Source organism: Mandrillus leucophaeus, unplaced genomic scaffold, assembly GCF_000951045.1.
Source record: "Mandrillus leucophaeus isolate KB7577 unplaced genomic scaffold, Mleu.le_1.0 Scaffold7, whole genome shotgun sequence".
Taxonomy (NCBI): Eukaryota; Metazoa; Chordata; class Mammalia; order Primates; family Cercopithecidae; genus Mandrillus; species Mandrillus leucophaeus.
In genome coordinates, this window is record NW_012107585.1 from 6,821,817 (window position 1) to 6,832,857 (window position 11,041).

The window sequence follows — 11,041 nt, forward strand, 5'->3', positions numbered from 1 at the left end:
AAGACCATCCTGGCTAACACGGTGAAACCTTGTCTCTACTAAAAATACAAAAAAAAATTAGCCGGGCATGGTGGCGGGCACCTGTAGTCCCAGCTATTCAGGAGGCTGAGGCAGGAGAATGGTGTGAACCCAGGAGGTGGAGCTTGCAGTGAGCTGAGATCGCACCACTGCACTCCAGCCTGGGCGACTGAGCAAGACTCCGTCTCAAAAAACAAAAACCAAAAACCAAAAAATGGTCTTTAAGTCCTGACTTCTAGCCCGGTACTTGGCTCTATAGGGTTAAAATAACCATTCACTTGTCCTCAGTCTTCCTGCCAATCATGCATGTGAAAGCACTTTAAATGCTGCATGAAATTTTAATATATATTTGTGAACACTCAGAACTTAAATGCTGTTCCAAATTTAATGTCTCCTCTTCTTCTGGGTCCTAAACTTTCAATGCTTTCTGGAATAGCATTGCCCAACAGTCTTTGTACAGCTTCCTACCTTCTGCTTTCTTCGGCTGATCGTAGGAAGCTGCTGAAGCCACCTGGCACTTGGCCACTAAGAACATGGCACGACCTTTGTCCAGGATAGCCCCGTCAGCCAAGATGGGCTCAATGGCCATGTGGAGAAGACTTAAGGCCTGTTCTGGGATTCCAAGAATGAGCTGAAAAAGAAACATTACGGCCCTGTACATACCCAAACCCACTGCCCTTCACCAGAAAAGGCTTCGTTTCTGGCAGTTCTCTCCTGAATGGCTATCTCTGACTTATCTTTTACCTGACACGTATACTACATTAAAACAGGCACCACACTCCTAGAAAACACAATATGTGACAATCTGATTTCAGACTATGACAAATACAGGAGGGAGTGGTTATTCACACTATGGAAAGGTTTCCGTCTTTACAAAAAGATCCAGCATTAATATCCTTTAGCTTGGTGATTCTGAGGGGTTGAACTAGGTGGGAGAAAAGTAACAATTCGGAAAATAGCTCAAAAGAATAGAGCAAAAGAAACAAGAGATTCCCGTTGGTGTTAGTATGTTTAAAAAAAAAAAACAAAACAGAGAATTAAAATGGTACACTACAGCTAGGCACAGTGGCTCATGCCTATAATCCCAACACTCTGGGAGCATTAGGCAGGAAGGTCACTTGAGGCCAAGAGTTCAAGACCAGCCTGGGCAACATAGCAAGACTCTGTCTCAAAAAACAAACTTAAAACCATTAGCTGGGCATGGTTGCACATGCCTGTAGTCTCAGTTACTCAGGAGGCTGAGGCAGGAGAATCACTTGAGCCCAGGAGGTCAAGGTAGCAGTGAGCCACAATCGTGCCACCGCACTCCAGCCTGGGCAACAGAGCAAGACCTTGTCTCAAAATAAAATAAAACTAGAAAACATCTATTTAACACACAAGAAGGCAGTAATGGAGGAACTGAGGGACAAAAAAGATATGACATATAGAAAACAAGGCAGGTGCAGTGACTCATGTCTGTAATCCCAGCACTTTGGGCAGTGCAGGTGGGTAGATCGCTTGAGGTCAGGGGTTCGAGACCAACCTGGCCAACATGGTGAAACCCTGCCTTTATTAAAATTACAAAAATTAGCCGGGCATAGTGGCGCATACCTGTAATCCCAGCTACTTGGGTGGCTGAGACAGGAGAATCACTTGAACCCAGGAGGTAATGGATGTGGTGAGCAGAGATTGCACCACTGTACTCCAGCCTGGGTGACAGAGTAAGACTCCATCTCAAAAAAAAAAAATCAAATTAGAAGTAATAACATTAGATGTAAATGAGTTACACTCGTTTTTTTGTGTAACTGAAAAAATGGCTGAAATTGTCAGAAAAAATTTTTTTAAGTATACACTATATGCTGTCTACAAGAGACTCACTTTAGATTAAAAGACACAAATAGTATTTTAAAAATTAGTCAGGCATGATGGTGCTTTCCTGTGGTCCTAGCTACTTGGGAGACTGAGGTGGGAGGATCCCATCAGTCCAGGAGCTCAAGGTCACAGTGAGCTATGATTGCAGCACTGCACTCCAGCCTGGACGACTGAGTGGGACCCTGTCTCTAAAAAAATAAAATAAAGACACAAATAAGCTGAAAGCAAAAGGATAGAAAAATATTCCATGCAAACAATAACCAAAAGAAAGCTGGACTACCTATATGAGTATCACACAAAATAGAGTTTAAGTTAAAAACTGTTGCCTGTAATCCCAGCACTCTGGGAGGCCAACGCAGGCGGATCACGAGGTCAGGAGATCGAGACCATCCTGGCTAACACAGTGAAACCCCGTCTCTACTAAAAAATACAAAAAATTAGCTGGGCATGGTGGCGGGCGCCTGTAGTCCCAGCTACTCGGGAGGCTGAGGCAGGAGAATCACGTCAACCGGGGAGGTGGAGCTTGCAGTGAGCCGAGATCACGCCACTGCACTCGAGCACTCCAGCCTGGGTGACACAGCGAGACTCCGTCTCAAAAAACAAACAAAAAAAAATTGTTACAAGAGACAAGGAAAAAGGAGGACATTATATACTCATGAAACAGTCAATTCATCAAGATACAACAATTATAAACAAACAAACAACAGTGCTCCAAAACATATGAAACAAAAACTGACAGAATTGAAGGGAGAAATAGACAATTCAACAGTGATAGGCCAGGCACAGTATCTCACGTCTGTAATCCCTGCACTTCGGGAAGCTGAGGCATGTGGATCTCTTGATACCAGGAGTTTGAGACCAGCCTGGGTAATATGGCAAAAACCCATCTCTACAAAAATACAGAAAATTAGCTGGCTATGGTAGGGCACACCTATAATCCCAGATGCTCAGGAGAGTGAGGCAGGAGGGTCACTGGAGCTCTGGCAGTTGAGGGTGCAGTGAGCCATGATTGTGCCACGGCATTCTAGCCTGGGCAACAGAGTGAGACTCTGTCTCAAACAAAATAAAACAAAACAAAAACCAAAATAATAGTTGGGGAGCTCAATATCCCACCTTTTAATCACCGATAGAAAAATTAGAAGATCAGCAAGGAAAGAGAAGACCTGAATGACACTACAAATGAACTGGCCCTAACACAGATATATAAAGTATGCCACCCAATGATACATCAGAATACAAGTTATTCTCAAGTGCATATGGAACATTTTCCAGGATAGACTGTGTTGGGCCACAAAATAACACTCAATAAATTTAAGAAGAATGAAATCATACAAAGAATCTTCTCTGATCACATGAAATCAGAAATCAGTAACAGAAGGAAATTAGAAAATTCACAAATATGTGGAAATTAATATACCCTTAAATAACCAATGTGTCAAAGAATAAATCACAAGGGAAATTAGAAAGTGCAATGAGATGTATAAAGATACCAGACTCTGGCTGGGCACAGTGGCTCACGCCTGTAATCTCAGCACCCTGGGAGCTGAGGCAGGTGGATCACCTGAGGGCAGAAGCTCAAGATCAGCCTGGCCAACATGATGAAACCCCATCTCTACTAAAAATACAAAAATCACCCAGGTAGCCAGGCACAGCGGCTCAACACCTGTAATCCCAGCACTTTGGGAGGCCAAGGCAGGCGGATCACGAGGTCAGGAAATTGAGACCATCCTGGCTAACACGATGACACCCCATCTCTACTAAAAATACAAAAAAAAAAAAAAAAAAAACTAGCCAGGTGTGGTAGCATATGCCTGTAGTTCCAGCTACTAGGGAGGCTGAGGCAGAAGAATCACTTGAACCCAGGAGGCAGAGGATGCAGTGAGCTGACATGGCACCACTGCACTCCAGCCTGGGCGACAGAGACAGACTCCGTCTCAAAAAAAAGAAAAAATTACCTGAGTATGGTGGCACGTGTGTGTAATCCCAGCTACCTGGGAGGCTGAGGCAGGAGAATCGCTTGAACTCAGCAGGCAGAGGTTGCAGTGAGCCACTGCACTCCAGCCTGGGTGACAGAGCAAGCCTCTGAGTCAAAAAAAAAAAACAAAAAAAAAACACAGACTCCAATTTATGAAATTTGTGGGATAAAGTAAAAACTTATGAAATATAGTTCTCAAGAAAATGTGTAACTGTAAAGGCCTATATTATAAAAGAAGGAAAATCTCAAATCAATAAGTGAATCTTCCACCTTAAGAAACTAGAAAAAGAGGCCAGGCGCAGTGGTTCACGCCTGTAATCCTAGCATGTTGGGAGCCAAGGCGGGTGAATCACCTAAGGTTAGGAGTTCAAAGCCAGCCTGGCCAACATGGAGAAACCCCGTCTCTATTAAAATTACAAAAATGACCCGGGCGTAGTGTCATGCGCCTGTGATCCCAGCTACTCGGGAGGCTGAGGTAGGAGAATTGCTTGAATCTGGGAGGCAGAGGTTGTAGTGAGCCAAGATTGCACCATTGCACTCCAGCCTGGGTGACAAGAGCTAAATTCCATCTCAAAAAAAAAAAAAAAAAAAAAAAGAAAGGAAGAAAGAAACTGGAAAATGAAAAGCAAACTAGACTTAAAGCTAACTAACAGAACCAAGGAAAAAATAAGGATTAAAGTGGAGATAAACAAAATGGAGACTAAGAGAACAACAGAGAGAATCAATAAAACTAAAAGTTGGTTCTTTGAAGAGATCAACAAAATTGACAAACTGTTAGACTGACCAAGAAAAAAAAGAGAGAAGACTCAAATGACTGAAGTCAGGGACAACAGTGTGGACTTTTACTAACAACCTTACAAAAGTCAAATGGATTATACAAGAATACCATGAACAATTCTATGCAAGAAATTAGATAAACTACATAAAATGAACAAATTTCTAGAAAGACCAAACTACTAAAATGAACTCAAGAAGAAACAGGAAATCTGAATAGACCTATAACAACTAAAGAGACTGAATTAGTAACCAAAAAACTTCCAACAAAGAAAAGCCCAGGGCCAGACTGCTTCACTGGTGAATTTTACCAAACTTTTAAAGAATTAACACCAATCCTCAAATTCTTCCCAAAAAAAGGAGAGGAGAGAATACTTCCTTACCCATTTTGTGGGGCCACTATTACCCTAATACTAAAGCCAAAGGAAGATATCACAAGAAAACTACAGATCAATCAACATCCCTTATGAATACAGATGCAAAAACTATCAACAAAATACTTGCAAACCAAATCCAACAGCATGTTAAAAAGATCATACACTTTGATCATGTGAAATTTATTCCAGGAATGCAAGGTAATTCAATCCACAAATATAACATATAAATAAAGTGAAAGAAAAAATCAGGCTGGGCACTGTGGCTCACACCTGGAATCCCAGCACCTTGGGAGGCAGAGGCGGGTGGATCACGAGGCCAGGAGTTTGAGACCAGCCTGGCCAACGTGGCAAAACTCTGTCTCTACTAAAATACAAAAATTAGCAGGGCGTGGTGGTGCACACCTGTGATCCCAGCTACTTGGGAGGCTAAGGCACAAGAATTGTTTGAACCTGGGAGACAGAAGTTGCAGTGAACTAAGATTGCGCCACTGCACTCCAGCCTGGGCAACAGAGAGACACCCTGTCTCAAAAACAAACACACACAAAAAAACAAAAACCCATATGATCAAATCAATCAATGCAGAAAAAACACTTGACAAAATCTAATACCTTTTCATGAAAAAAAAAAACTAAATAAACTAGGAATAGAGGGAACTTCCTCAACCTCTACAAAAAACCCACAGCTAGCATGACATTTGATGATGAAAGACTGAAAGCTTTCCCCCTACAGTAACAAAATAAGAACATACTTTTTTTTTTTTTTTTTTGAGACGGAGTCTCGCTATTGCCCAATCTGTAGTGCAGTGGCATGATCTCAGTTCACTGCAACCTCCACCTCCTGGGTTCAAGCAATTCTCAGTCCTCAGCCTACCTAGTAGCTGGGATTACAGGCATGCACCACCACCACACCCAGCTAATTTTTCTATTTTTAGTAGAGATGCGGTTTCACCATGTTGTCCAGGCTGGTCTCGAACTCCTGGCCTTAAGTAATCTGCCTCGGCCTCTCAAAGTGCTGGGATTATAGGTGTGAGACAGTGAGTCCAGCCAAGACACACACTCTTGCCACATTTATTCAACATATATTGGAAGTTTTACTCAAAGCATTTAAGCAAGAAAAAGAAAGAAAGGCATCTAAGTGGGAATGGGTGAGGTAAAACTATCTCTATTTGCAGATGACATGATCTTATACATACAAAACCATAAAAAATCTCCAAAACCTGTTACTGGTAATAAGTTTGGCAAAGTTACAGGATATAAGATCAATATACACTAACAATGAGCAATCCAAAAATAAATTTTTAAAAACATTTCATTTAAATTACCATCAGAAAGAATAAAATACTTAGGAATAAATTTAACCAAGGAAGTGAAAGACTTATACACAGAAAGCTACAAAACATTGTTGAAGTAAATTAAAGATCCAAGTAAATGGAAAGACACCCTGTGTTCATGGGTTGGAAGACAATAGTATTAAGATGGCAATAGTCTCCAAACTGACCTACAGATTCAAATACAATCCCTATCAAAATTACAACTACTGTTTTTGCAGAAATGAACAAGCTAATTCTAAAATCAACATATAATTGCAAGGGATGCTGAATAGCCAAAACAATCCTGAAAAAGAACAAAGAAGACTCCCACCTCCTAATTTCAAAACTTAGTACAAAGCTATAGTAATCAAAACAATGTGGTACTGGCATAAGGATAACATATAGATCAAGGGAATAGAATTCAGAGTCCAGAAATAAATCTATATATTTACAATCAATTTTTTTTTATTTGATCAATTGGTTTCTAACCGGGGTGCCAAAACCATTAAATGGGGAAAGAAAAGTCTTCAACAAATGGTGCCAGAATAACCTATATCTGCATGCAGCAGAGTAAGAGTGGAGCCCTATCTCATAGTATATATAAACTCAAAATTATTCAGATTTAAACATAAGCATTAAAACTATAATACTGTTAGAAGAAAACATAGAAGAAAATCTTCATGACATTAGATTTGTCAGTATATTGGATATGATACCAAAAGCACAAGCAACGAAATAAAAATAAGTTGGACTTCATAAAAGCTTTAAACTTTTGTATATCAAAAGACACTATCAAGAAAGTGAAAAGACCAAACACAGAATAGGAGAAAATATTTGTAAATTATATATCTGATAAGGGTCTAGTATCCACAATATATAAATAATTTTTACAAGTAAACATCAAAAAGACAACTCAGAAAACAGGCAAAGGATCTGAATAGACGTTTCTCCAAAGAACATATGCAAATGGTCAATAAGCACATGAAAAGATACTCAACATCATTAGTCATTAAAGAAATGCATATTAAAACCACAATGAGACACCAATTCATACCCACTAAGAAGGATATAATAATAAAAAATGGAAAATAACAAGGGTTGGCAAGATTGTGGAGATATTGGAACCCTTACACATTGCTGGTTGAAAGAAAATGGTACAGCCACTGTGGCATTTCCTTAAGAAGTTAAACACAAAATTATCATGACTCAGCAATTCCATTCATAGGCATCAAATGAAAACAGGTATTCAAACAAAAACTTGTACAGAAATGGTAAGAGCCGCTATTTATAATAGCCAAAAGGTGGAAAAGACCCAAATGTCCATCAGCTGATGAATGGATAAGCAAAATGTGATCTAACCACACAGTGAAATATTATTCAGCCATGAAAAAGAATGAAGCACCGATACCTATTACTACACGGATAAAACCTGAAAACATCAAGCTAAGTAAAAGAAGCCAATCAAAAAAAGCCACATTTATATGAGCCTGATTATGCAAATTGTTCAGCAGAGGCAAACTCACAGAGACAGAAAGCAGTTAGAGGTCACCAGAGGCCGGGGGAAGGGAGGACTGGGGAAGGCCTGATGGGTACAGTTTCCTTTTTTGTGTAATGAAAATAGTCTGAAATTAGACAGCAGTTATGGTTGCACAACGTTGTCAATATTCTCAAAACCACTGAAATGTACACTTTAAAATGGTTAAAATGGTAAATCTCATATTATGTACTTTTTTTTTTTGGAGACGGAGTCTCACTCTGTTGCCCAGGCTGGAGTACAGTGGCACGATCCCAGCTCATTGCAACCTCCGCCTCCCAGGGTCAAGTGATTCTCCTGCCTTCTCCTGCCTCAGCCTCCTGAGTGGCTGGGATTACAGGCATGCACCACCATGCCTGGCTAATTTTTGTATTTTTAGTAGAGATGGGGTTTCACCATGCTAGCCAGGCCAGTCTCGAACTCCTGACCTTGTGACCTGCCCGCCTCGGCCTCCCACAGTGCTGGGATTACAGGCGTGAGCCACCACGCCTGGCCATGTACATTTTATCTCAAGAAAAAAACAAAAAAAGAATCACTAAGGAAGGCGGTAAGAAACAGATTCCTTAGCTCCACCCCTAGAGATTCTGACTCCGTAGGTCTGAGGCAAGTCCTCAGGTATGAAGATATTTTTTAAATCTCCACAATAATTCTAATGTACAGCCAGTTTGGAGACCTCCGCTTTAATTAATAAATTCTTGCAAGAGTTTGACCTTCACTCATTCATTGATTAATATTTATTGAAAGCCTTCTATGTGTAGGGCCTATAAGGTACCAGGGAATATAGATGAAAATGAAGAGTCAATTCCTTCGTGGCCTTTACTAAGGGAGAAAGAAAACAAACATAAAATACAATTTGATTTCCAAAAGTTTTCAATGAACATCCGTGTTCCTCATTTCTTTATTCACACCCCCTTGTTGCTAAATCAAGCATCACTCTGTGTCAGCTAATCATTAATATGAGGCAGGTGTTCTCACTAAAGAGGCAAGTCCCCCTTACTGAATACACAGCTCAGGAAAGCCAGTGCCACTGGAAGGTGTCAGTTTGCCACCAGGTTCACACCTCCACAGGCTTCTTTGGAGGGCTAGCACATGAAGACTACCTTTCCAGACTTCAATATGAACAAATGAAAACTCATTATTATCCTTTCAATACTCAAAAGTAGTCACAGACTCACCAGCTCCTGAGCACAAATATGTGCTATAAAAACAGAGATCGGCTTACCTGTGCAAAAGCCAAGTTCAGCACTGTTTCAGAGGCCAAGTATTGTAACCGGTACTCCTTGGAGAGGGCCAAGGCCTGCAGGAGCATGGGCAGCGCGATGGTAGGGGAGGAAGATCGCCAGTACAGCTCTGCCACGGACAGTAGGACACTGACCGTAAAGAGGAAAACACAGGATGAGAAGATCCACCACCATGTCTCCGTGAGATGCACAAGAGACCCCTTACCTGATCACCATTTCTGTGTTCTTCAGTTTCTGACAATGAACCAACAATTTTTGTAAAAGCTTATGTGCCTCTGACATTTGGTTCTGAGCTTGTAATACAACTGCTTTCCTGAAACAGAATCAAAATGAACACAAATGTTTTAACTAGTAACTTTGAGGGTAAGAATCGCTATTTATTCAATTAGACTATAAACCTCCCAAGGGGAAAAACTGTGCCTGATTTAATTTTTGTTGAAAGAATAAAGTGTATGCGTGTATGAATGTGTGTGTAAGCATGTATGTGAGCATGCTGTGTATACACACATACATATATGCAGGCAGGAAAAATTCTGGAATTATAGATAACAGCATGTTAATGATTATCTCTGGGAGATACTTATTTTCTTCATTTTACTTGTCTATATTTTCTTTTTTCTTTTTTTTTTTTAATGGAGACAGAGTCTCACTCTGTTGCCCAGGCTGGAGTGCAGTGATGCGATCTTGGTTCACTGCAACCTCCGCCTTGTGGGTTCAAGCAATTCTCTTCCCTCAGCCTCCCAAGTAGCTGGGATTACAGGTGCCTACCACGCTTCGCTAATTTTTTGTATTTTTAGTAGAGACAGGGTTTCACCATGTTGGCCAGGCTGGTCTCAAACTCCTGACCTCAAGTGATGCGCCCACCTCAGCCTCCCAAAGTTCTGGAACTACAGGTGTGAGCCACCACACCCAGCTGCTTATCTGTATTTTCTTATTCCCAGTAATAAATAGGAAAAAAAGTTTTTTTCTAAGCTAAAATAAGTTAATGCACATATAAAACAAAAACAAAACCATTTACCAATTATTTTATTCTGGGATTAGATTTTCAAGGTTTCTTACCTATAAACACCCTCTATGCTATTGAGAGCTGTGATTCCTGTAACAAGTGAATCAGCCAAATGATATTTGCCATCATTCATTGCTCTGTCAAACTGTATTTTTTGATCACATAGCATCCATAACTAGTAAGAAAAAAAAAACACAATTAAGTACAAAATGGCAAATGTTCATCTTACTCAATGAGAATATAAAAATATTTTGGATTGCTTAGCAAATACCCTTACAATAATTCACTCACATTCTTTTTTGGGGGTATTTAAAATTTTTTAAAAATATCTCAAGTATGTGAAAAAGCACAGAGAATAAAATAGCAGATAGATGTGTGCCAACCATCAACTTTGTCAACTCACATTTTGCTTTATCTGCTTCATATACTATTAGATACCGATGAAGTCCTTTGCAAATTCTACTTCCCTTTCTCTTTTTTCAAAGTAGGGACTCAATTTGGTATTTATCATTCTTATTCATGTTTTTTATACTTTTACAACATATACACTTGTCTTTAAACAACATAGAGTGTGAGCCTGTGTTTTTAAACTTTGTATAAGTAATATCATACTTGTAAACATCCTTTGATAAGTTCCTTTTTAGCTCAATATTATTTTTCTGAGGGGAGATCATATCCCACTTTATATTATAATAAAAGCTATTATTATCAGAAATAAATCTAATGCCATGCAAAAGGCAGATTACCTGGGCGTGCTGACTATTAGGCGGAAATCGTTCCTTCAAGTGCTTTAACACTTCAGAAGCTGCAGCAAAACAGCCCTAAAGTAGAAAGACACAATTTGATCAGCATAACCTGTGTTGAAGCCACACCTGCTGTACCATGCAAAGATGGTGACAGATTCACCTGTTCTTGATGCAGCACCCTGAGAGATACTGGTCAGAGACTCAAATTT

The 11,041-nt window shown here is 40.0% G+C and overlaps 1 protein-coding gene across 3 annotated transcripts in view; it reads right to left on the bottom strand.

Annotated features, from left to right (window-relative positions):
• Nucleotides 1-11,041, bottom strand: part of ANAPC5 (anaphase promoting complex subunit 5) — a 50,857-nt gene that overhangs the window by 1,254 nt on the left and 38,562 nt on the right. For all 3 annotated transcript variants that reach the window (XM_011964437.1, XM_011964436.1, XM_011964435.1), the window contains exons 12-16: nucleotides 10,833-10,907; nucleotides 10,140-10,261; nucleotides 9,286-9,393; nucleotides 9,062-9,209; nucleotides 487-649 (exon numbers count right to left, since the gene is read on the bottom strand). In XM_011964437.1, coding sequence (XP_011819827.1) covers nucleotides 487-649; nucleotides 9,062-9,209; nucleotides 9,286-9,393; nucleotides 10,140-10,261; nucleotides 10,833-10,907 — 616 coding nt within the window. The remainder of the gene's footprint in view (nucleotides 1-486; nucleotides 650-9,061; nucleotides 9,210-9,285; nucleotides 9,394-10,139; nucleotides 10,262-10,832; nucleotides 10,908-11,041) is intronic.